Genomic DNA, 26,855 nt, shown 5'->3' on the forward strand with positions numbered 1-26,855 from the left:
AAAAAAAAAAAAAAAAAAGCACTAAAAGAAGACCATTGTATGCACGGAAACAGCATAAGGCTGTGAGCAGATTTTTTTCTAGCAGAAACTTAGGCCAGAAGGGAGTGGTATGACGTATTCAGAGTGCTGAAAGGGAAGCTTCTGTAGCCAACAATACTGTATCCAGCAGGATCATCATTCAGAATAGGAGGAGAGCTAAGAAGTTTCTCAGGCAAAAACTTAAGAGTTCATGATGGGCTCAGTAGCCAGTCCTGTAAGAAATAGTAAAGGGGACTCTGAGTGGAAAGGAAAGATCATAAGGGAGAGCATGAAAAGTAATAAAAACCCCCAAACAGTAAAAATGAATATTTCCGTAAAAACCAAAGGATTCATATAATGATGTAAAATATGACACCGTATACTTAAGATGGGAGAGCAGTAAAGAATGGGTTTAAACTTAAGTGACCATCAATAAAGACTGCTACATGCAGAGGATATACACAAGCCTAATGGTAACTACATTCAATACCCAGTAATAGATATGCAAAGACTAAAGAGGTCGGAATCCAAGTATATCACTAAAGAAAGCCAGCAAACCATGACAGAGAGCAAGAGAAGAATGGATCAGAGAAAATCTATAGAAGTAACCATAAAATAAGCAAGAAAATGGCAACAAATATGTATCAATAATTTCTTTGAATGTAAATGGACTGAATGTTCCAATCAAATGACGTAAGGTGATAGAGTGGATTAAAAAACCAAGACCCATCCGTATGCTGCCTACAAGAGACTCCTTTCAGACGTAAAAACACCTGAAAGTTGAATGTGATGGGATGGAGAAACTTATCACGCAAATGGATGTCAGAAGAAAACTGGGGTAGCGATCTCATATCAGACAAAGTAGATGTTTAAGACAAAGACTGTTACAAGAGACAAAGAGGGACACTATATAATAATCAAACGGACAACCCAACAAGAGGATAGAACAACTATATGCACCCAGTGCAGGAGCACCCAAATACGTAAAAGTTAATAACAATTGTAAAGGAAGTTACCGATAATAATACAATAGTAGTAGGGGACTTTAACACCCACTTACATCAATGGACAGGTCATTGAAACAAAATCAACAAGGAAACAGTAGCTTTGAATGACACACTGTGCCAGATGGATTTAACAGACACATTTAGAACATTACATCCTAAAACAGCACAATACACATTCCTTTCAAGTGCATTGGGAACATTCTTCAGAATAGATCACATATTAGGCCACAAAACAAATAGCAACGAATTAAAAAAAGTCGAAGTCATACCATGCATTTGTTTCTGACCACAATGCTATGAAAGTAGCAAGTAACCACAAGAAGAAATATGGAAAGAGCACAGATAAATGGAGGTAACGCAAGATGCTACTAAACAATGAATGGGTCAACTGAAAAATAAAAATAAAAAATTACATGGAAAGAAATGGAAGTGAAAACACAATGGTCCAGAATCTTTGGATCCAACAAAAGTGGTTCTGAGAGGGAAGTTTATAGAAATATAGGAGTATCTCAAGAAGCAAGAAAAATGTCAACCTAACCTTACACCTAAAGGAGCTAGAAAAAACAAACAAAATGGAAACGCAGCTAATGAAAGACAATAAAGATTGGAGCAGAAATAAATGATGTAGAAACTGAAAAAACAATAGATCAGTGAAACCAGGAGCTGGTTGTTTGGAAAGATCAACAAAATTGATAAACCTCTAGCAAGGCTCATTAATAAAGAAAAAAAGGACCCAAGTAAACAAAATCAATGAGAAAGGGGAAATAGCAGTCAACACCACAGAAATACAAACCATTTTAACAGAACATTGTGAAAATATATATGCCAAGAAATTGGACAATTTAGAAGAAATGAGTAAAAATTTCTAGAAACATAATCTACCGATACTAAAGCAGGAAGAAATAGAAAATTTGGACAGACTGATTACCAGCAAGGAGATTCAATTGGTAACCAAAAAACTCCCCCCTAAAAAAGTCCAAGACCAGATGGCCTCACAGGTGAATTCTACCACTTTTAAAGAGTTACTATCTATTCTTCTCAAGCTGTTGCAAAAAATACGAGGGGAAGGATAACCTCCAAATTCATTCTATGTAGCCAGTATCACCCTGATGCCAAAACCAGATAAAGACACCAGGAAAAAAGAGAACTACAGGCTAATATCTCATTAATACAGATGCAAAAGTTCTCAACGGAATATTAGCAAACTGAATCTAACAATACATTAAAAGAATCGTTCACCATGATCAAGTGGGATTTACTACCGACATGCAAGGGTGGTTTGATATTTGTGACAGAATCACTGTGAAACATCACATTATCAAGAGAAAGAACAAAAGTCGTATGATCATTTCAGTGGGATGCAGAAAAATCATTTGACAAAGTATAACATCCATTCATGATAAAATCCCTCAACAAAGTAGGTCTAGAGAGAACATAGCTTCAACATAACAAAGACCGTATATGAGAAACCCACAGCTAATATCCTCAGTGGGGAAAATTGAGAGCCTTTCCCCTACGGTAAGGAACAAAACAAGGGTGTCCATTCTCACCACTTTTATTCAACATAGTGTTGGAAGTCCTTGGCACAGCAATCAGACAAAAATAAAAAGATATCCAAATTGGTGAGGAAGAAGTAAACCTCTCACTATTTGTAAGTGACATGATACTATTCCTAAGACTCCACTGAAAAGTACTAGATTTGATAAATGAATTCAGTAAAGTTTCAGGATATAAAAGCAGTGTACAGAAATCTGTTGTATTCCTGTACACCAATAATGAAACATTGGAAAGGGTAGCTAAGAAAACAGTCTCATTCACAACTGCACCAAGAAAAATAAAGTATCTAGGAATAGACTTAACCAAAGAGGTGAAACACTTGTATTCTGAAAACTGTAAAACACTAATGAGAGAAATGGAAGATAATGCAAAGAGAAATGGAAAGGTTCCATGCTCATGAGTTGAAAGAACAAAATTGTTGGAATGTCTATCCTACCCATAAGCTATCTACACATTTAGTGCAGTTTCTGTCAAGGCACCAATAGAATTTTTCACAGAACCAGAACAGTCTAAAATTTGTGAGAAACCACAGAAGACTTCAAATAGCCAAAGCAGTCTTGAAAAAGGTAAACAAATCTGGAGATACCACAATTCCAGATTTCAAGTTATATTACAAAGTGATAGTAATTAAATCAGTATGGTATTGGCATAGAAACAGATACATAGATTAGGGGAACAGAACAGAAAACCCAGAAATAAACCCACAGTTACATGGTCAGTTAATTTTCGACCAACCAGGAAAGAATATCCAGTGGGAAGAAGACAGTCTCTTCAACAAATAGTGTTGGGAAATCTAGACAGCAACATGCAGAAGAATGAAACTGGACCACTTCTGTACAACATATACAAAAATAAACTCAGTGCATTAGGGACCTAAATGTGACACCGAAACCATCAAAATCCTAGAAGAAGAAACAGGTAGTAAGTTTTCTGACATTAGCCATAGCAATGTTTTTCTAGATATGTTTCTAGAGGGAAGGGAAACAAAATCAAAAATAAACTTTTGGGACTACATCAAGGCAAAAAGTTTCTGCACAGTGAAGGAAACAAAACTAAAAGGCAACCTATGGAATGGGAAAAAATATTTGCAAATGACATCTGGTAAGAATTAGTATCTAAAATATATAAAGAACTGATATAGCTCAATACCCAGAAACCAAATAATACAATTAAAAATTGGGCAGAAGAGCTTGGGTGGCTCAGTCAGCTAAGCATCTAACTTTGGCTCAGATCACGATTTCAGGGTTCGTGGGTTCGAGCCCTGCACTCTGTCGGGCTCTTTTCTGATGGCTTGGAGCCTCGAGCCTGCTTTGGATTCTGTGTTTCCCTCTCTCTGCCCCTCCCCTGCTCGTGCTCTGTCTCTCAAAAATAAATGTTAAAAAAATATTTGGGCAGAGAACATGAACAGACAGTTCTCCAAAAAAGACATCCAGATATTCAACAGACACATGAAAAGATGCTCAACCTCGCTCATCGTTAGGGAAATACAAATCAAAACCACGATGAGGTATCACCTCATACCTGTCAGAAATAAAAAGCACAGGGTAAAATAAAAAGCACAGGAAACAACAAGTGTTAGTGAGAATGTGCAGAAAAAGGAACACTCCTGTGCTGTTGGTGGGAGTGCAAACTGGTGCAGTCCCTGTGCAAAACATTACGGAGGTTCCTCAAAAAGTTAAAAATGGAATTACCACATAACCCAGTAATTCCACTACTGGGTATTTACCCAAAAAGTATGAAAACACTAATTTGAAGGGGTGCGTGCCCCTGACGTTTATAGCAGCATTTCCAACAATAGCCAAACTGGAAGCAGTGCAAACGTCCGTTGACTGAGAAATTGAGGAAGATGTGGTAGAGATATGCAATGGAATATTACTCAGTCACCGAAAAGAATCAAATCTTGCCATTTGAATAACATGGATAAAGAGGTACAGAGTATTATTTTAAGTGAAACAAATTAGAGAAAAACAAATATGTGATTTCACTCATATGTGGAATTTAAGAAACAAAGCAAATGAGCAAAGGGAAAAAAAGACACAAACCAAGAAACAGGACTCTTAAGTATGGAGAACAAACTGGTGGTTACCAGAGGGGAGGAATGGACGGGATGGAGATTAAAGGGCACACTTATCATGATGAAAGAAAATTGTATACATACATACATACATAATTTTTGCTGACAGTTGCAACTTTTTTAGTTCAAGATGTTCGCAGTTTCCTAAATTTAGGACTCTTCTCTAGAAAAGAAACTTGCAGGGCAGTTGTTACAGATTACAGGTTTATTCTTAGAAGATAACAAAAGTGTTTATATATTACATTGAATGAGTACAAATTCCTTGTACATGATAGGCTTGAAATGGATCAGCTGTTTTTTGGAAATGGCAATATGAGATTGTGTCTAGATTTCTCCTGACACTGCTCTGCCCGAGTGGTAGTGACAGGACAGGTAGGGGCCACAAGGTCCCTCATCATTGCTGAGTGAAGATTTGAAAGGGGATAGCAGAGCTGTAAATATCTGGGGAGCTGTTGCCAGAATTCACAGACTTCACAATTCAGTTGGCCCTCGAACAACAAGCGTGAACTGTTCGGGTCCTCTTACACGCAGATGTTTTCCAATAATTACTGTACTGTGAACATGTTTTTTTCTCATGACTTTAAAAAAAAATTTTTTTTTTTTAAACGTTTATTCATCTTTGAGACAGAGAGAGCACGAGCGGGGAAGGGGCAGAGAGAGGGAGACACAGAATCTGAAGCAGGCTCCAGGCTCCGAGCTGTCAGCAAGAGCCTGACGCCGGGCTCAAACTCACGAACTGAGAGATCATGACCTGAGCTGAAGTCGGACACTCAACCGACAGAGCCACTCAGGCGCCCCTCTCATGACTTTTAATGACATTTTCTTTAGCTTACTTTATTGTAAGAATATAGCATATGATGTAGGTAATGTATAAAATGTGTTAAACCGACTCTATGTTATTGGTAAGGCTTCCAGTCAACAGTAGCTATTAGTAGTTAAGTTTTTGGGGAGTCAAAAGTTATATGTGGATTTTCAGTGTTGCTGGAATTCAGTGTCCCAACCCCAGTGTTGAAGGATGAATTGTAATAATAAGAAATAGGAGGGGTGCTTCATTGGCTCAGTCGGTTAAGCATCTGACTTCAGCTCAGGTCATGATCTTATGGTTCATGAGTTAGAGCCCTGCGTTGGGCTCTGTGCTGATAGCTCAGAGCCTGCAGCCTGCTTCAGATTCTGTGTCTCCCGTTCTCTCTGCCCCTCCCTGGCCCACACTCTGTCCCTCTCTCAAAAAGAAAGAAACATTAAAAGAAAAATAAGAGATGTTCTTTTACATAAAGATTGTTGCCTGGCTGCAAATCTGGAAACACAAGGCAAGAAAGTATGAGCCTATCAGAGCGTGATTGCAGCCTGGCCTTTCTTGGGGGGTTATCACTATGTGTGTACAGGACTGAAAGAGTGGCTCTTGTACTGATCTTTCCAGGTGGCTGTACAGACCTTTTTGTGGCTCAGTGTACTGTGGTTTGAGAACAGTGGCTTTCAAATATACTGGATCAATCCACAGCAAAAAATACCATGTTTGGCTCAGCATGCATATATGGAGCATGTGTATATACACTCGATAAATAACTAAAATAAAAGCTTAGTAAACTGACATGTATTTCCTTTTTTCAGTGTATGGCATGCATGCATGCTTACAATTGAGATCATGACCTAAGCCGAAATCAAGAGTTGGCTTGATTTCAGACTCAACCGACTGAGCCACGCAGGCACCCCAAAACTCTTTCCCTTCTGAAAAACTTCTTTTTATCCATGGTTAAGTGAATTCATAATCTGCTTGTAAGTCATAGATAAATTGAATATATCTTTGTCCATTTATGTGTATAGGTAGCTACAATAATGTGTATATTCTCTGTTTATTTTTTTTATTTTTATTTTTTTTTAAATTTTTTTTTCAACATTTTTTATTTATTTTGGGGACAGAGAGAGACAGAGCATGAACGGGGGAGGGGCAGAGAGAGAGGGAGACACAGAATCGGAAACAGGCCCCAGGCTCCGAGCCATCAGCCCAGAGCCTGACGCGGGGCTCGAACTCACGGACCGCGAGATCGTGACCTGGCTGAAGTCGGACGCTTAACCGACTGCGCCACCCAGGCGCCCCAATTCTCTGTTTAAATAAATGTTAATCACACCAAGGATCTGTGACCGCAGTTTGAGAAACAGGAAGTCACAGATTACTTCATAGTAGTAAAATTAATTCTGGCAATATCTTTCAGAGGTAGAAATATATCACCTCTGTGTCATGCACATAGGCATCGTAAACGTGCAGATAGGCACAAACAGATGTTACGGCTTTGGTTTTGAAAGATTTTAGTCATGTCTCAGATATAAAAGTGAAAAGAATAGTTGGACCCAGATTGTGTTTTTGGCAGCTGGACTAAGTTCAGGTTACTTGCTCAGATGGCCAAAGAGTTTACTAAAGACTTTTTATTTGTGTGCAGTAAAGACCCTTTTAGAACAGTTACAGAAGTCACTTTGTGTTTTAGGAGCTTCTGCCTACCAGTCCAACAGCATTCCATTGTCTCCCAGAAGCTTGGGGATCCACCGGCCTCTAAGGGTGCCCCTTAAGGTGGACTTCCCTGAAGCAGTTTCCCTGCAGTGGTTGTTAAATTCCAGATTACCCGAAAGTTCACCTGTTTTTCAAGAAAGGCACAAGAGCCTGGTCCACGGGCCAGGTGGGACCTATTTGCCTTTGGCGTTCCTGAGATGTCCTGTGAGGGGCCCGAGTTGCCAACAGCTGTTCCAAATCTCTGGGAGTCACGTGTTTCCCCCTCTGAACAGAATGGGTGACTTAAAGTTTCAACAAAGGGCAGTAGAAACCAGGAAGCAGGGCAGAGGCAGAAAGCAGCTGTTCATAGGTCGGTTGGAGAACTGAGAAGCCGGAGAGACTTAACATTCTAGGGAGGAAGCAGGGAACTCCATGGGCTCCAAGGGCACCAGCACCTCTTTGCTGTCTGGCTTGAGTCCCTGGGAGCCTTCTTTGCCTTCCGCTCCTGACACCTGAAATGTCAAAAGCTCAAACTAGCTGAGGACGACCAGTGGTCATAGCAGTAGCAAGTAGAAGATTATCGTGCACACACCGAAACCGCAGTTTGCAAACTGGGAGACTCGGGCCAGAACATGGAGTGAGGCTTACGGGGCGTATTACAGAGATGCTTCTCTGGTGATAGAATGTTCTTAAGTGATAGCGAATTTGGTCAGTGGTTCACGTTTTGCTTTTGATTTCCAGAGACACAATTAAGAAATGACCCAGGTCCAGTCAGTCTTGCAAAATAATCTAAACTAAATTTTGCCTGCATGACTAACTGGTTCTCTCTGCTCCGGGAACCTCCAAGGCGCTTTGCTGTCTGTCCTTGATTTTACAATGGTTTTCTGCCAGTTTTTCTGTTAGGTCTTATCCTTCGGAGCATAAATAATGCTGACAGCTGTTTTAGTTTCCATTTAGTAATTACATTGATTTCTGTACCTTTCCCCCAGCTTACTTTCAAGTATGATTTTTGCGGGGTGCCTGGATGGCTCAGCCGGTTAAGTGTCCGACTTTGGCTCGGGTCATGATCTCGCGGACCGTGGGTTTGAGCCCCGCGTCGGGCTCTGTGCTGGCAGCTAGGAGCCTGGAACCTGCTTCAGATTCTGTGTCTCCCTCTCTTCTGTCCCCCTCCCCTTCTCGTGCTCTCTCTGTCTCTGTCTCTCAAAAATAAATAAACATTAAAAATTTAAAGTATGATTTTGCAACTCCAAATACCTGGCAGCTCTGTGGGTCTGCTTTTTTCTTTATTTGTTGTTTCTGCCAGTTTTTGTCTCCTTGCGGGCTAGTTTATATGTGTGCGTGCGCGTGCGTGTGCACATGCAGTACCTTCAGGGTTGTTGGGAATAGTGTGGAGTCTGGACTGGTATTCTAGGGAAGATTTATGCTCGCTTCTGCCAGGCATCTGAGGGGGTGGGCAGTCTGGGCTCCCCTCAGCTCAGTTTTAGGAGCGTAGATACTCCACTCAGATGGCACTTCTCAGCCTGGAGTCCTGCCATCCCCCAGTTCCTGAGAGCGATTCATGATCCTGGCTCCCGGCACCCTTGGCTCCCGGCCCCTCCTCCCCTTCCTGGTCCAAGGTAGCCCTCGGGCTCTGGTCTTTGGCTCCTTGCCTCGCAAAGCTGTCAGCCTTACAGCTGCCCCTCGACACTCGGCAGCTGCTCTCAGGGACCCAGGCTGTCCCGGATGTGGGGTTTCCCTCCCTAGACCCTGTTTCTGCGTGCTGCTGTCCAGTCCTTTACGCTTTTGAACCTGGGCTCCGTGTGTGTGTGTGTGTGTTCAGGCTGTTGTCATGGAAGTCTTGAGCCATACCCAGAAGTTAAGAAAACAGCGGAAGAGAACCCTGTCTCTTGGGCGCCCCTCCAGTGACCGCTTCCTGGCTTCTGGTATGTCCACGTGTTCCAGGCTTCTCGTAGACTTCCTACACCTGACCTGCAAGCGGCCCTGGTTCCTCATCGTTCTCGTCGGGGTATCTAGGTTTCTGTGATTTTCTAGCTTTCAGGAGAATGTTCTCGGTGACTAGTCCCTCCCCACCGGGACCTGTTCATTCTGTCTACAGTGCCTGCGCGTGGCCTTTAAGGGATTCAGAGGTACCCCGTGCCCATGGTTGATACAGGGGTGGTTGTGCTGTGGGCCTCTTGGCAGTCTGCTGAAGCCTGTGGATACCTTCCGGTAGCATTTCTGAATACGGTAAATAAAGTAGAGGGTATCGCAGTAGAAATCAGTGATACTTAAATGGTTATAAAACTATGAAAACAAATTTAACAGTCAGATAAAATTTTTTATTTTAGGATACTTAAATGATGGCTTTTGATGCTCTTCAAAAAAATAATTGAAAGTGGTCTTTGACATGTCTTCCTTCATGTATCAATCAGCAGATCATCGGAGAGCAGCGTAGACCCGTGTGTCCCTGCAGCACAGCCTGGTGCAGCAGCTGCGCAGGTGAGGTCAGACAGCACAGGCGAGGCGCTGCCCTCACTGCAGCCCCCGGCCCCCTGTGGCTCCGACCAGCCAGGTACAAATTTGGGGGTTCCCACCGCCCGCTTTGGTGAGTCACTGCAACATCTTGAAGAATTCAGGCGAGCGCCGTGCAGGCATCCTTCTTCTCACTGAGTGTCCCTTCTTTGTGCCGTGCAGATACTGTGTTCTTAACAAATCGAGGTCCTTCGTCTCACTGAGTGTCCGTCCCTTCCTCGTGTCGGGCAGATACTGCGTTCTTACAAATCGAGGGCTTGTGGCGGCTCTGCTGAGTGAGCACCGCCATATTTGCTCACTTCTTGTCTCTGTGTCCTGTTTTGCTGATTCTTGCAGTATTTCAGAGTTTTTCTTTGTGTTTGTTATGGTGATCTGTGTTCAGTGATCCTGACTTGCTGAAAGCTCAGATGATGGTTAGCCGTTTTTTGGCAATAAACTTTAAGCGGAGGTATTGTTTTTTTTAGATATAATGCTGTTGCGTACTTAGTGGACTACAGTATAGTGTGAACGTAGCATTTTTATGCGCTGGGGAACAAAAGAGTTCTTTGACTTCTGGTTGTCTGGATGGAATTTGCAGGATCTCCCACGGTGTGCCTCTACTCCTGATTACAGTTCTGTTAGATCCAAATCAGGACCAGCCTTAACTAGAAACCCACAGGGTGAGGTCTGGGAGGGTCTGAATGGGCAGCTTGGGGTTCTCTTGGGTGGAGTCAGGAGCATCGCCTACTTTGCCAGTGGTTGTGTAACTGTTGGCGGGGTTGGAGCACTGCTGACCAGGGAGTCCAGCTCCGCGTCCAGAGTTTTATTGGGGTTCCTTTATGTAAGCATGGTTGACGGATCGTTGGCCATCAGGTTGAATTCGACACCTAGTCTCTGTCCCTGGAAGTTGGGCTGCCATCATGGGGTCGGAGCTCAGTCCTGTAGTGACATGGTTGGTCTTTCTGGTGTGACCAAACCCATTCTCAGTCACCTTGTTTGCATGAGTGATCAAGGGGTCACCATGAATCACAGAGACTGCAGAAGCTTCAAGGATTTAAATGTATGTTTATTTTAGAGAAAGAGAGCAATAGCGTGTGCAAGTGCTTGAACAGGGGAATGGATGAGAGAGAGAGAGAGAGAGAGAGAGAGAGAGAATTCCAAACAGGCTCTGCACTGTCAGCACAGAGCCTGACACAGGCTCAATCCCACGAACCGTGAGATCATGACTTGAGCTGAAACCAAGAGTCAGACGCTCAACCGACTGAGCCCCCTAGGCACCCTGAGAAGCTCCAGGGATTTAGAGGAACCTCCCTGGAATTTGGACCAGGGCTGGCTTGGCTCTTTGTCTTGCAGTATTACTGGTTCTGTTTTCACAGTTGGAGGAGCGCTGACCCGGCAGCCAGTCTGCTCTGGTCTGGTCCGTCCGGTCTGGTCTACGGCAGCCACGTGGCATAATTTAAAGTGTTGATGAGCTTACAAGCTACTTTGAGATCTGCAGCACGTGCAGTGGGATGGACAGACAGCGTCCTGCTGAGGAAGTCCTGGGTTCTGGCCACACTGTGTTCCTCACAGGCATTCAGGGTGGACTGAGGTGCTTTCAGGTGAAGGTTAGCAAAGTGAAGACCGACATTTCCCCCGTCCAGATTCATGACACCTGTGCATTGGTCTGTGCTTCAGAGGTCCCCGGATTGGAATGTGGTGTTTGGGTGTGTAGTGATTTAGGCCATTCATTTTGCCTGTATTGAAATGTGAGAGTTTGGGGCTCTGGAGGCCTTCAGATATCCCTCAGTATTCTAGCCAAACGTTGGGTGATTCACAGTGGCTTTATTCACTTTGAGCCTTCTATTTTAGTCTTGAGGTTTGAGTCGGGGACAGACAGCCTGCACTAGAGGCCTCTGTAATGCTGTTTAGTGCCATGCATTGGACTATCTAGTAAATTCTAGGAAGTAGATTTCCAGTCAACCTAGGAAGGTTCTGAGTTGTACTCCACTGGGTTTCTTTCCATATTTACAAAGTCTAAAACTAAAACCGCTGGTCCTTTTTCTCTCTTAACATTCTATTGCGAAAATTTCTGGGTATATAGTAAACTTGACCGAGGTTGAACATTAATCTGTTTTTAAAAATCACATTTTAGAAAGTAAGTTACAGACCTTTGAGCACGTACAGTAAACCTGTGTTGTCGCCAGTTCCAAACTTGGCTTTTCGCTTCCCTCTACTGTTCTTTTCCCCAGACTTTTTTTTTTTTTTAATTTTTTTTTAACGTTTATTTATTTTTGAGACAGAGAGAGACAAAGCATGAACGGGGGAGGGGCAGAGAGAGAGGGAGACACAGAATCGGAAGCAGGCTCCAGGCTCTGAGCCATCAGCCCAGAGCCCAGAGCAGATCTCATGGACCGCGAGATCGTGACCTGAGCCGAAGTTGGACGCTCAACCCACTGAGCCACCCAGGCGCCCCTTCCCCAGACTTTTTAAATGAGATTTTCTAGACACAGAAGAGTTGAAACTGTAGCTGCGTTGTGTCATATGCACACCCTTCTTTGAGGCCCATTCGCTGTGTTGCTGTACTAACATTTTTTGTGGAGCCATTTGAAAGCTTGCAGTAAATTGCAGACGTCGTGACGCTTCTTACGATAGGGATATTTTTCCTTGTAACTATATTGTAATTAAGAAAATTACTTCATTTCTTTTTTCAGGAATAGAATTCAGTGATTCATCACTTACATAAAAGTGTTCATCCCAGCCAGTGTCCCCCTTAATGCCCCTCACCTCTTTAGCCCATCCCCCCACCCAACACCCTGACAGCAACCCTGTTTGTTCTCTTTAAGACTCTTTAAGAGTCTCTTATGGTTTGTCTTCCTTTCTGTTTTTATTTTATTTTTTTGTTTTGAAAATAATTTCTCTTTTAATATTTAGACTCTTCAGAATTTAGTGGTATAGCATTTTTCACATAAATATTTGTGGTAATACACACTCCTTCTATCTGTGTTGAGCCATTTGTGACGACCTCTTTAAGACCGCTGTATTTTGGCCACTAGTGCTCCCGTTTGCTTTTCCAGTAGTGGTCCAGGTGTTGGGACCTAACATCTTTGCTTAGTTTTGGAGATGTATTTCTTTTTTTATAAATAGCACTGTTGGGTGGTAGCAGCTGGCAGCAAATAGTTTGATAACGTAATTTCTATTTTATGTTTATTACTAACTATACGTGAAATGTTGAAACAGTCATTTCTTACCCTTTTTGGAAATAGGATATATAGTGTCATTGATTTTTGTGGTGTTTTCTCTTCCTTTATGGAAGCAGTCTATATGTTTATTGGTAAAGTAGGAGGTTTATCTTAGCAGCGCCCCTTGCAGTCTGAATGACTGTGAGCCAAGCTACTTTAACTTCATGGGGCAATTTTTAAGTTTCTAGAGTAGTGTGGTCACTGTGTGTGCCTCTTTGGGGTTGTGAGGCATCTGGGCAGGTGCACGCACAGCAGTGTGTCATGCGCGGTGTGTATCCTGGGACATTTATTTTTCTGTGAAACCATTTGTGAGAATTGTGTGGTACCCTTTATGATTATTAATTACAGAAGGAGAATCTTGAGTTTCAAACCTAATTAATGGCACATTTTATTAACAAATTTTTTTTTTAGTGTTTATTGTTAAGAGAGAGAGAGACACAGAGTGCGAGCGGGTAGGAGCAGAGAGAGAGGTTGACACAGAATCCGAAGCAGTCTCCAGGCTCCGAGCTGTCAGCAAAGAGCCCGACGTGGGGCTCGAACTCACAGGCTGTGAGATCATGACCTGAGCTGACGCTTAACTAAGTCACCCAGTTGCCCCCTAATGGCACATTTTAAAGATTGTTTAGCAAAATTGCAAGACTGGAGAGTTGGCTGTATTTAGTAGAGATGGATTTGGCAAAAGAAAATCCAGGATTTTGTCTTCCCCAACTTTTTATTAAGAAAATTTTCAAATTAAATAAAAGTTCAAAGACTAACATTAGCATGCCTGTCAGATTCAGAAATTTGTAGTTTGCTGTTTTCACTTTATCCTATGTGTATTTCATTTTCTTTTCCTGAGGTATTTGTACTTCCCTTGCAGATATTAAAGCTGTCTGCGTCCAAAAATCTCAGCACGCATTTCCTGAGGGTGACTGTGCTCGAGTGCGCCCTCAGTATCACTGGTGTGTGCTCCCACGGTGTCCTCCCCCCTGTTTACATTTCTCCACTTGCCCTAAGTGTCCTGTACAGCGTTCCCTTCCAGACCGTGTCCTCGGGGTTCACATCTCTGGCTGGAAGAGTCCGTGGACGTTTCGGAGGGTCTGGCCTGCTTGTCTTGCGGGCACTTGAGTGTGGCTCCCGTGTCACCTGTTTACTGTAAACTGGAGGTTGGTCTGGAGGCTGGGAGGTGTGCCTGTTTGCGTGGGCCCTGCAGGGATGTCCTTCCCCACTGGTCTTCACCCCGCAGCGCCAACATCTGCCAGGCCTCTCCAAACCTAGCACCACCTTTTCTCTGTCTTTTGACAGCATTTTCTGTAAATACTTGCAAGAAACTTTGATAATTCCCAGTCTCCTGGAAATAATGAGATTTTTCTGTCTCAGCAGGTAAAGTTTTTTAAAAAAGGTTTATCTGCAATTTGTCTTCTTTACTAAATTAACCACGTTAGAGTAACATGATAAGGTAAAGGTGGTATGTTTAAAAGTTTTTTTTTTTTTTTCTTTTCCCAATAAGTTTTGCCCTTTCCAGTCAAGAGTGAGATTTTGTTTTAGGAAAGTTTTTTGAAGCATCATATGGTGAGTGTGGGGACAGCACAGTGTTTGTGTGAGTGAGAGCTCAAGAGTATGCCTCTCTTGCTTGGGCTCTCTGTTTCTGGATAAGATTAGGCAGTTGGAATATTAACTGCAACTGATCTAAAGTCTTGCTTTCTTATGTTCAGAAAGCCCCCTGTGTAGCCTTCCCCCCTGCGGCTGTGCCTTGCACGTTTTAGAGGAGTGACAGGTGGAACACGCTCACCCTGGGGACCGCAGCGGGGACTGGCACCAGGGGAAGCTGGGACGTGCCCGTGAGGAGGGCACACTTGGAACAGGAGCAGGCTTGGCCTCCCATGTTGCGGAACCAGTTAGTGCACTGGGCTCCGACCTGCTGATGTGTGCACGGTACAACGTTCCCCGGTCTTCGAAGTGATTTTGTGAAGAGCAGCAGGGGTCCGGTGCTCTCCATTTGGGAAACGGTACATCGGGTGAGGGGGGAGCAGATGGGGCAGAAGGGAACGGGGGGCGCCAGTCAGGGTCAGGTGGTGGTGGGAGCAGTCCTCTCTGGTGTGTGGGGGGCGTCCCCCTAGCAGGTGGCCACTCGCCCGCCCAGGCGGGGACTGTCGTTGGATGCTCACTCCCGGTAGGAGATTATAAGTTTGTTGGCCTTGCCTGATGGCTTACGATGTGGGCACCGTAGGAGGGGGCTGGGTCAGGGTTTTGCCAGGAGAGCGAGTGACAAGACAAGAAGAGTAAGAAAACGGAGGAAGGCAGGGGAGGAGCTGTCGTGGTGGATGTCCGAGGAATCAGAGTAGTGAGGAGGGCACTTAGTCCCCGAGGAAGACCGTGGACAGTGGCACGGTGGTGAGGCCACGGAGGGAGGGAATGGTGGCAGCCAGGAAGCGTGGGTGGGCATGTCCGTGTGACGGAAGGGGACGATAGAAGGTGGATCGAAGGTGGTTGAGGACGTTGTGGTTCTTGGTGATGAGAAGGTGCGGGCTGTGACCCTGGAGGCGTGGGGGCTGGAGGGGCAGCTGTTTTGAAGCCATGATGTCCAAGACCTGAGGGGTGAGCCGCAGAGTCCTTGTTGCCGAACACGGAAGGGGAGAGTGGGCCCTGGGCCCCCGGGTGGCTGGAGGACCGGCTGGCAGGGGCTTCGGCCCGGCCCGTGGGCTGCATTCGGCCTCCTGGAGGTGGGCGGGGTCCTGCAGGGCGGGGCTGTCACGTGACAGTTGCCAAGGGAGCCGGTGCTGCGGGCGCTGAATGAGGTCGGGGAGCAAGGCTGAGCGGCTGAGAGTGGACTCTGGGAGACGGGTGGTAGCCACTTGTCGGGCAGCCTTGGACGGCGAGGCGGGCAGAGCCCGGAACCTTAGAGGGGAGAGCCTCGTCCAGAGACGGGTGCTGTGTCCTCGCTGTGTGTGCCACCTCTGCCCTTCCTGAGCTCCACACAGTGAGCACAGCCTGCAGGGTTCCCCGGTGAATTAATTCTCAGATCCTGTCATTTTTGAGTCTGTCTTCCTCGAATAGTGAGAAAGCTTTATATTAGTTAAGAATTTTTAGCAGTAAAACGGACTCTTCTCTCCTCCACCAATTAGGCTTTTTAATTTTATTCTATTCTGTTGCATTTTTGTCTCTAGAAAATGAATTCAGCGTGGTCTTCAGTTAAACCTGTGAACACAGGGCTGTGGTTGTGCGCGTGAGGACTGAATACGCGAGAGCCGAAAGCAGTCCTGTGCGTCCGTGCAGTTTGCAGTAGATGCTCTTGTGGTCTGGAGAATGCGTGTCCCCACACGAGTTTCGTGCAGACTGACCCTGCACCGGAGTCACATTTGGTTTGCAGGATAAGCTGCTTCCCTAAGATGACTTGACTGTCGCACGGGTGCAGAATTTGCTGGTCCCTTCCTCTGGTTTCTGGAAGCCTGAGGGGCCTAAAGGGCACCGCCGGCTTGTCGGCTGTTCTCTTGCCCCGGCGGCCGGCCTGCTGACCTGGTGCCCAGCTGTGCTTCGGACCTGAACTTGACTCCTGTGCTGCCCCTGCTCCGGCTGTCCTGGCGCCCTTCCTCCCTGTGACCGCCACCCCCTCACCACCTCCGTGGGCTCGGTCTTTGTGTCCCGTTGAGGAGACGGGCCATAGCAGTGTCTATGGTCGCTGACGCCCTAGCGTCCGCCTTTCACTGATCCTGGCAGCAAGGGGGTGTCGGGGTAGGGTGAGGGGCAGGTGCACCCTCCGCTGCCTCCCCCGTGTCCTCGGCTCGCGGGTCTGAGGAAATCAGGCTGGTCGCTTCTGGGCGGGGCACTTCATAGCTGACGTCGTGTTTAAAATTTTACGTCAGCTGGCGGCTCGCTTGTGTGAATGCTCTAGTAACGAACTATTACTTCACTGTTTTTACAGAGTCCTTATGTTCACACATGTCTCTGCTGAACTTGTAAAAGAGGCACTTGGATGATGGACTGAAAGGAACGTTGAGAGTCCGTGAAAAGTTTCAAATCGGAGAGTTTTCAATTTTCACCCTAGTCCGGCAGCTGTGCTGCTCACGTACATACAGATGAATGAAGACCCCATTCGGGAAGACACCTGGCCAGCGGTCCAGAGCGGATGCAGGTAGGCGGTGGGGCCCGGCGTTCTCCAGTCAGCGTGCCACCGTGGGGACCTGCGCGGATGCGTCCGCACGGCTCCGAGGGTTGGCTGTTCTTCCAGCCCCGTGATGGCCAGTGTGTCGTACACCTACGTGTGGAAAAACAGGTTCCTTGTTTGAAAGGCAGGGACGAAGCTAGTATTTTTCTCCGCGGTCTTTTGCCTCCTGCAGGTTGGACCTCCAGCAGATTCGCCAAGCGAAGCGTAAATACCCGCTTAATGGGGTTGTAATCAGGAGAGGATTTGTCATTTCTTTTTGAAGAAAGAAGTGAAAGGGGTTTGACTAGAGGAGTAGGAGGTTTAGGGTATTTATAGTAGTTTTGATGAAAAAAGCTTTTGTATGTTGAGTTGGAAGAACTTTGTTGGAATGAAAGGGATGGAAATGAGACAGATATTTAATAGAAATTACTTCCTACTTTGGTGGCCCGCAGTTGGTGCAAGTGGAACAGAAGGTTAGACTTTGCGTGATTTTTGCCCTCCCCAGAAACCAGGATAATACAGGGTGCACTGTGGAATAGTTAAGTCCTGCTTAGGACCTGAGCTCTTCTCCATGCCAGAAATAAGTCTGTCGTAACATTTTAAGATTCTTTGATGAATGAATCTGAGAATCATGCTAGCAAAACTAATAAACCTACAGAATGGTTGCTGTTTGATTTAGAACTGTTCCTTGTTTTTATTAACCATAGTGTTTGGAATTCCTTTGTAGAAGAGCCACCGGGATTCACATTTTTAAGTACCCCTTTTCTTTTAGTTTCGTTTCTCATTTGTGAAGATAATATGGATTCCGGTGTTCGGCATTTGTCAGTGGGATTACTTTGGGCCGAGATGACAGACTGAAGTGTCAGCCAGCTGCCGGTGTGTTGTTCAGATCCGGGCCCTCGCGGCCGCGTAGACACAGGTGCACGTCGCGTCTTCTCGAGCCCTGGTTCTTACCGCCTAAGCGGGGTGTGTTGTGGTGTGTACCTGCGGAGGTTCTGAGGACGAATAAATGAGCTCGTGTGTCGGGGCGCAGTTGGGTGCCTGGCACACTGTAGCTGTTCTATGGAAAAGCATTGTTATTGTTGATCATGGTGTTTACAAGAAAATATTTTTATTTTAATTGCGAGAGTTGTTGTCAGGTGTTTTGTTGATCAGTGAAACCTCCCGTGTTTCTGCCGTTTGAAACGGTAATTCATTTTCCAGAGTTCTTTTTATGCGCTCCATTCCAAATTCAGCACTCCTGTCTTCTTCCTTGATTTTGAAGTCCTTGTCAGGTGGGCGAGCAGATTACAGCGGTGGGTCGCGGGGTGCCCGACCCCGTGGGGTCGCACCCCGTGCGACCTTCGGGGTGCACGTGTAAGTGCCCGAAGGATCTAAACTGAGATAGGCTCTTGCTCTTAAGGGAGAGATTGTTAATCCTAGCCAGTACTTTGATCTTGTGTTTTTCTTATTTCTTGGCAGTTTTAAGAGTGTGTGGTATAGGCTGAAGACAGAGTGGGTACTCTGTCCCAGGTGGCCCGTTAGATACGTTAACATGAGACCGTGGAGTCTCTTACTGTTCCCAGCTGTTGTGTGGTGTTGTTCGATTTTGGAAAATTGCCGATCCCTTGATCAGTATTGTTTATAAAATTGTCTTCAACCATTCTTTCCATTAACATAGACCAAGGCTCTGTTGCTTTTAAACTCCTATGTCAGTTATGAATGTGCCCATTTACAAATAAAGAAAATTCACCCAAAAGGGGGGGTTCTCTTTCTCCTGCAGCAGGAAACCCAGGTAGGCCTTCCAGGGTCGGTACGGTGGCTCAGCTGTGACCATAGGCTACTGCCATCTCAGAGCTTACAGCTGAGAACCTCACCGGGTAGCCTTTCTCCTCCTCTGTGGGCCTCTAGGGAGCTGGACTAACCCGAAGGCCCCCAGAACAAGTGTCCCCAGAGAAACCGGCACAGCTGCAGGGCTCTCCTGGTGAAGCCTGGAACCTTGGTGTGCACACTAGCTGACTTCTGCATTGCATTCCTGGAGGTCTTCCTGGGGGCGGACCCAGGTTCAAGAGAGGGAGCCAGTACTGTGCTTGATGGGGGGAGGGGCTGCGGGGGGGAGGAATCTGAGATCATGCCTTAAAATCCCCACAGCAGTAAATAGATCAGTAGGCGGTTCCCAGTTCGGGGATCTATGTTTGACAGAGCGTGGGTGATCAATAACAATTTGAAAGTTGAATATTTGTGTGCTCTTTATGTATCTAGTTCAACATATTAGGGATTTCTATTTTTTTTTTTTAATGTTTATTTTTGAGAGAGAGAGAGACAGACCCAGCATAAGCAGGAGAGGGGCAGAGAGAGAGGGAGACACAGAATCCGAAGCAGGCTCCAGGCTCCGAGCTGTCAGCACATAGCCCGACGCGGGGCTCGAACTCATGAGCCATGAGATCGTGACCTGAGTCGAAGTCAGACACTTAACTGGCTGTGCCATCCAGGCGCCCCAGAGATTTCTGTTTTAAAGTAAGTTAGGTTTATCTGTGTAATTCTGTTGGAATTTAATTGGTTACTGAAGTAGTAATTTATGTACACCTAATGACATTGGACAGCAAGTCCTATTATGTACTGTACTGTTACATATATATAATTATATATATATATACATACTATACGATTTTTCATGTGTTTTTTTTCCCCTAAAGTCAGGCTCCATTTTTTTACTGGTTTATCCAAGGTTTCCGTTTTTCTCCTTTGTGACATAGTTTAATCATACTGATAGGTACAGGGAATGGTAATGATACATAACCATGTACATAATGCTCAGATTTATTTAGCAACTACTTTTGCTCTGTTTAATTAAAATAATTTTAAAACTTTGATTTTACTTTCATCCAGTTGATAAAAATTTATTGTTGAAAATGTCAAGTAGTGCCAAAGACTTCTAACAGAAAGCAGGCCCTCTGTTCCTTCTGATATTTACCTTAAGTGTTCGTTAATACTATGCGGAGACAAATTTCTCTGGATTCTGACAGTGCTGAACCAAGTAAGGCAGTGCGATGACTTTTTTTTTTTTTTTGGTACATTTTATTTTCCCTGGAATTTAGCCATTTCTTAATTTTTTCATATTTGCTTAAATTTGTTTGCAACTTGGTCTCTCAAACCATCCAACAGCTTTATAAAACTCCGTGTACTATGCCACGTGGCCAGTGCCACACATGGCCCATCTGTCCGTGGATCCCCAGAGACTCTTCTCGCGCTTTCAGCTCTGTTGTCATCTGAGCCATGTCCTCTAGCTGCTGGTGCCCTGTCGTCCTTGGAACTCCATTTTCATCTCTGTAGCAGGATCCTCGTTGTTTGTGCTCGCTGTGCCTCCGGTGTTGGTGTGTGCTCTCGCCCAGGAAGAGGCTGTGTGGCCTCAAGCAGCTTTCGGAGTAGACCGTGAACGAGTTGGTGGTTAAAGTGTCAGGTGGAACGTGTCGTTTATTCCTACTCTCGACTTTTCTGCACGTGTGAAATTGTCTCTGATACGGTTTTCCAAAAGTGCACCTAGAAGATGAGGTTCTTTCTGAGACCCTGCATCAACATTGTCTTCATGCTGCCCCCGTGCTGGCGGGGCCCAGGATTCTAGGTGGAGGCCACTTGTCATTCAGAATTCTCCAGGCCTTGCTCCGTCTCGCCTTCCAGATCTCAGTGCTGCCATTGGGAAGTTGGATGCTGTTTCCAAACCTGTCTATGTGTCCAGTGGTCTTTGCCTCTCCTCTAGAAACTTCTGGACTGCTGCTTTATGTGCTATGACCTGTACTGCAGTGAATGTCCAGTTGGGTCTTTTTCACTTGGTGACATTTTCAGTCAGTCCCCCCACGGGGGTTCAGAGATCCTTCCGATGGTACCCATCCTCTCTCTCTGGCTGTATGCAGCTTGGATGTTTTGCTTCTCAGGTTGACCTTTTTTTCCCTAAACTTTGCCAATTATTCATTCCCATTTTTTCATTCTTAGGAAGTCACTGACTTTATTTCCCAGCCTTTTAAAAAGATTTCAGTAAGGGGCGCCTGGATGGCTCAGTCGGTTAAGTGTCTGACTTTGGTTCAGGTCATGATCTCGCGTTCGTGGGTTCGAGGTCCACGTCGGGCTCTGTGCTGACAGCTCGGAGCCTGGAGCCTGCTTCGGATTCTGTGTCTCCCTCTCTCTCTGCGCCTTCCCCACTCGCACTCTGTCTCCCTCTGTCTCAAAAATAAAAATAAACGTTAAAAAAAAAAGATTTCAGTAAGCGTTCTAAATTTCTAGGAGCTCTTTTTTGTTCCGTTTGCTATTTCATAGATGCAGGTAGCTTATACTTCTGAGGCTATAAATTGCATTTTTTAAAAAGTATATTTTTTAAAGTTTATTTATTTGAGAGAGAGAGCACGCATGCACAAGCGAGCAGGGGAAGGGCAGAGAGAGGGAGAGAAAGAATCCAAGCGGGCTTTGTGCTGTCATTGTGGAGCCTGACATGGGGCTCAAACCCACGAATCATGAGATCATGGCCTGAGCCAAAATCAAGAGTTGGTCACTCAACTGACTGAGCTATCCAGGTGCTCAATAAATTGCATTTTTAAGAAGACTTTCTTGGGGCACTTGGGTGGCTTAGTCGGTTAAGCATCCAACTTCATTCAGCTCAGGTCATGATCTCTGTCTTTCTCTCTCCCATTCATGCTCTGTCTTTCTCTCTCTCTCTCTCTCTCTCTCTCTCTCTCTCTCAAGTAAAAATTAAAAGAAAAACTTTAAAATGACTTTCTTGAACTAGCTTGGCCTGTTAGGAATGTCTTTGTGTTGATTTGCTTTTTAAGTCTGTTTCGCCTGGAAGTTTTCCTTAAATCTCTTAAGATCCGAGGTGGATCCTCTAGCAAGGCACAAAAAAGTTGTTTGGAAGCTGCATAGGTAAGGGAAGTGCTCTCTCTTGAGCTTATCACTTTTGCTCAGCAGCAGGGACAGGGTCTCCTTGACAGCCTCCCAGGAAGATCTCACAAGAGGCAGAGCTCCCACAGGGAGGAATGAGTGAGGTGGCAGGGCTGGGGGCCCTCAGTGTGGTGTGGACGAGATTGGTGAGGGTTCCTAATTTGAACAGGTTGCTGGAACAGACATGGGTCTTTGTGTTTGGGAAATCAGGGTCCACACAAAGCTGACCGCTGGTTACAGGCACATCTTGGAGGCGTTGGAAGTTCTGTTCCAGACCATGATAACGCGGATGTCCCCGCACAAGAAGTCAGATGAATGTTTTGGTTTCCCAGTGCATATAAATGTTATGTTTACACTGTGCAGTAGTCTGTTAAGTGTGCACTATGTCTGAACAATGCACCATAGTGTAATCAAAAATGAGTTTATTGCTAAAAACTGCTGACCATCAACTGAGCTTTCAGCGAGTCAGAAGCACTGATTCCCTGATCACTGTAACAAATATAAAAATAATGAGAAGGCTTGAAATATTGTGAAAATTACCAGAATGTGACAGAGAGACATGAAGTGAGCAAATGCCTTCGACAAAATGACGCTGATAGGCTTGCTTGACACAGGATTGCCTTCGGTTTGTTAAAAAACGGAGCATCTGCAAGGACACTACAACTACAGCAAAGCGTGATAAAGGAGGTGTGAGTGTTTTGGAAGATGGGTCCCAATGAGCTTCTGCTAGAACAGTTTGAGTGTATGTGGTTTTGTTACCCATCACGGTTTAGTCCAGTTTAAGTAACTTCTGTGAGTCATAGAACAGTTAATTTTGTAAATTATGGCTCTACTTCTTTTCACATTTCAATCAACAAATAGATGCAGCACCTAGTAAAGGGTCTCGTTCTGTTTTCTATTGGAAAATCTGTGATCCTCAGATGAGTGATGCCACCCACTTCCAGTGACAAACTGCCATCGGCGCCCAGTGACTATAAACATGCCTACCTGCTCCTCTGTCACTCTTCTGCTGAGCAGCGTGCGGTGACCACCCCTTCGCAGCGCGTAGAGCGCCTACTCCCGTCACAGCTCAATAGTACCTTGTATTCATTTATGCTTAGTTATTTGGACATTTAGGTTGTTTCCACTCTTCTGTATTAGAAATGATGATACTGCAGTGAATAGGCTTGTCTGTTTTGCCAGTGTGTCATCACTGGGATAGGTTTTTAGGAGAGCTGAATTAGATCTTACATGCATACGTGATTCTGTGAGGTGTTCATGGGCTTTGTACCATGCTGCCTTCTTACCAGCAAGCGGTGTGGAAGCGTGTCTCTCTCCCCCATCTTGCTTCTGTAGTGTGTTGTCAGCTTATGAATCTTTGTTCGTCAGATGGGTGACAAAGGAGTCTGTAGTTTCATGTGTGAGGCCTCTTTGGCCTGCCTTTTTCTGTTCTTATCTCCAATTTTCTTCTACCTTTAGAAGCTCTTTTACTTAAAACAAATTTTTTTTAATGATTATTTATTTATTGAGAGAGAGAGAGAGAGAGAGAGAGAGAGACTGAACACGAGTGGGGGAGGGGCAGAGAGAAAGGGAGGCAGAGAATCCCAAGCAGGCTCTAGGCTCTGAGCTGTCAGCACAGAGCCTGATGTGGGGATTGAACCCACAAACTCTGAGATCATGACCTTAGCTGAAGTTGGACGCTCAACCAACTGAGCCACCCAGGCGCCCCTTGAAGCTCTTTTAAAGTTGGAGTTACTAGCCTTTGCCCGTGATATATTTCTTACACTTGCTCCTGTGTGGTGCCAGCTTCTGGGAGACCACTCTCCTTAAGTCCCTGGCCTCTTACTCCTGTCTGCATGGGTCTCATCCTGTATCATAGATGTCATGCTGGACTTAAACATCTCTGGTTTCTCGGATCCTGTGTGTTTATGTTGCTTTTCTGTCTTGTTTTCTGGAGAGTATCCTCCAGTTACTTCCAGAGATTTGTGGGAGGTGTAACTTTTGAGCCCATACATGAATGTAAATGTCTATATCCTCAATTGGTAATTTAGCTGGGTATGGAATTCAGGGTTCAAAGTCATTTTACTTCAGCATTGCAGGTATTATTTTCTGTTTAGCTCAGTGTTAATGATGGAAGAATAAGTCTAGTACCTCTATTTTTTTAAAAAGTCCTTTTTAAAAAGAACTTTGCAAAAGGACTTTTCTTTTTTTCTAAGTTTTTTTTTTTTTTTTTTTTTTGAGAGAGAGAGAGAGCGCGCGTGTGCACAAGCAGAGGAGGAGGAGCAGAGAGGAGAGGCAGAGTCTCAAGCAGGCTCCGTACCATCAGCACAGAACCCCACGCGGGGTTTCAACTCACAAACTGTGATATGACCTCAGCCAAGATCAAGAGTCAGATGCTCAACCGACCGAGCCACCCAGGAACCCCAGGACTTTATTTTGCATAAAGTAGTTTTAAGTTCAAGGCAAAGTTGATCAGAATGTACATTTCTTGTATATGTCTGGTCCCCTCCCCCTCAACGTCCCCTACTAGCCACATCCTCCACCAGATAGTACACTTGTTACATTGGCATGCCCACATTTACATGTCATGATTGCTCAGAGTCCATTGTTTACTTTGAGCTTCACTCTTGGTGCTGTACGTTCTGTGGGTTTTGACAGATGTATTCAGATCCACCATTCTCGTATCATTCAGGGTAGTTTTATTCCCTGAAAATCCCCTATTCTCCAACTATTCATTCCTTTTTCCCCCAACCCTTAGCAGTCACTGCCTTTTATTGTATCCATAGTTTTGCCTTTCTTAGAATGTCATCGAGTTGGAATCTTACGTAGCTTTTTCACATTGGCTTCTTTCACTTAGCAGTATGCACTTAAGGTTCCTTCTGTCTTTTCATGGCTTGATAGCTTATTGTTACTGAATAACATTCTATTTGTTGACACGCCATGGTTTATTTATCCAGTCACCCACTATAGGACATTTTGGTTGTTTCCAAGTTTGAGCATCATAGAATGGAGGTGCTATAAACATCCGTGTGCCCAGGTTTTTGTGTGAACATGTTTCCAGCTTCTTAGGGTAAATACCAAGGATCATAATTGCTGGATCATATGGTAAGAGTATGGTTAATTTTGTAAGAAACCACCGAACTGTCTTTCAAAATGGCGACACCAATTTGTATTCCCACCAGCCATGAATTAGAGTTCCTATTGCTTCACATCCTCTCCAGTGGTTGGTGTTGTCAGTGTTCTGGATTTCAGCCATTCTGTTAGGTGTGTCGTGGTGTCTCCTTGTTTTTAGTTTGCATTTTCTGGATGACATATGATGTGTAGAGCATCTTTTTGTATGTGTTTTGCCATCTCTACATATATCATCTTTGGTGTTAAGGTGTTTGGCCCATGTTTTAATCAGGTTGTTTTTTCTTGTCGAATTTTAAGAGTTCTTGTTATATTTTGGTTAACAAGTCCTTCAGATATGTTTTTTTCCAGGTGTTTTCTTCTTCTGGCATGTCTTCTCATTTTCTTGATAGTGTCTCTCATAGAGCAGAAATTTTTAATTTCAATGAAGTACAGCTTATCAGTTAACTTCTTTCATGGATTATGCTGTTGGTGTAGTATCTAAAAAGTCATAACCAAGGTCATCTGGATTTTTCCCTGTGTTGTATTTTAGGAGTTTTATAGTTTTTCACTTTACATTTAGATCTGTGATCCATTTTGAGTTAATTTTTGTGAAGGATGTAAAGTCTCTGTCCAAATCCGTTTTTTTGTAGGTGGATGTCTGTTTATTCCAGTACCATTTGTTAAAAAGACTATATTTTCTCCATTGTATTGCCTTTGCTCTTTTGTCAAAGATCAGTTAACTATATGTGGGTCTTTTTCAGCGTTCTTTATTTGTTCTATTTGTCCATTTTTAAAGAGTCAGTACCACATTGTCCTGATGAGTGTAGCTTTACAGGATGTCTTAAAGTTGGGTAGTGTCAGTTCTCCAACTTTGTTCTCCTCCTTCAGTATTGTGTTGGCTGTGCTGGATCTTTTGCTTCTCCCTATAAACTTTAGAACCAGTTCATTGATATCCACAAGATAACTCATTAGGATTTGGATTGGGATTGCACTAAATCTATAGTTCAAATTGGGAAGAACTGACATCTTGACAATACTGAGTCTTCCTGTCTATGAACATGGAATATCTCTCCATTTAGATATCTCTCCATTTAGATATCTTTCATCAGTTTTGTAGTTGTCATGTTGATTTTGTATATGGGGTCTGTAGTGATGTCTCCTTTTTGATTTCTCATGTTAGTGATTTGTGCCTTCTCTCTTTCTTGTTAGTTATCCTGGCTAGAGATTTATCAATTTTGGTATTTTCAAACAATGATCTTTTGATTTCATTGATTTTTCTCTGTTGATGTTTAAAATATTACTGATTTCTAACTTTTATAACCGCTTTTATTTTACATTTAATATGGTTTCCTATTATAATTTCCTAAGGTGTAAGCTTAGATTTTTAATTTTAAATCTTTCCTCTTTTCCAGAACATGCATTCAGTGCTGTAGATTTCTCTGTAAGCATTGCTTTCCTTGCATCCTACAAATTTTGCAAAATGTATTTTACTTTTCATTTAGTTCCAAATATTTTTAATTTGTGTTGTGATTTCTTCTTTGAACAGTGTATTTAGAAGTGTGTTGCTTAATCTCTGAGTGGGAATTTTCCAGCTATTTTTCTGTTATTGAATCTAGTTTGATTTTATCGTGGTTTGTGAGCAGTTACAGGATTTGTTTATTTATTAGCTTTTTTAAAATTTATTTTTGAGAGACAGAGAACGAGCAGGAGAGGTGAAGAGAGGAGACACAGAATCTGAAGCAGGCTTCAGGCTCTGAGCTGTCAGCACAGAGCCTGACGTGGGGCTTGAACCCACGAACCATGAGATCATGACCTGAGCCGAAGTTGGATGCTTAACTGACTGAGCCACCCAGGCGCCCCTGTTCCTTTAATTTTAAGATGTATT

At 44.2% G+C, this 26,855-nt stretch overlaps 1 protein-coding gene across 3 annotated transcripts in view; it reads left to right on the top strand.

Moving 5' to 3' along the window:
• SPIN1 (spindlin 1) overlaps window positions 1-26,855 on the top strand; it is a 76,409-nt gene that overhangs the window by 20,354 nt on the left and 29,200 nt on the right. For all 3 annotated transcript variants that reach the window (XM_053907715.1, XM_053907714.1, XM_053907716.1), the window contains exon 2: window positions 16,751-16,960. In XM_053907715.1, the coding sequence (XP_053763690.1) occupies window positions 16,909-16,960 (52 nt within the window). In that variant the 5' untranslated portion in view covers window positions 16,751-16,908. The remainder of the gene's footprint in view (window positions 1-16,750; window positions 16,961-26,855) is intronic.

Source organism: Panthera pardus, unplaced genomic scaffold (genome assembly GCF_024362965.1).
Source record: "Panthera pardus isolate Hobbes unplaced genomic scaffold, ASM2436296v1 HiC_scaffold_20, whole genome shotgun sequence".
NCBI classification, from domain to species: Eukaryota; Metazoa; Chordata; class Mammalia; order Carnivora; family Felidae; genus Panthera; species Panthera pardus.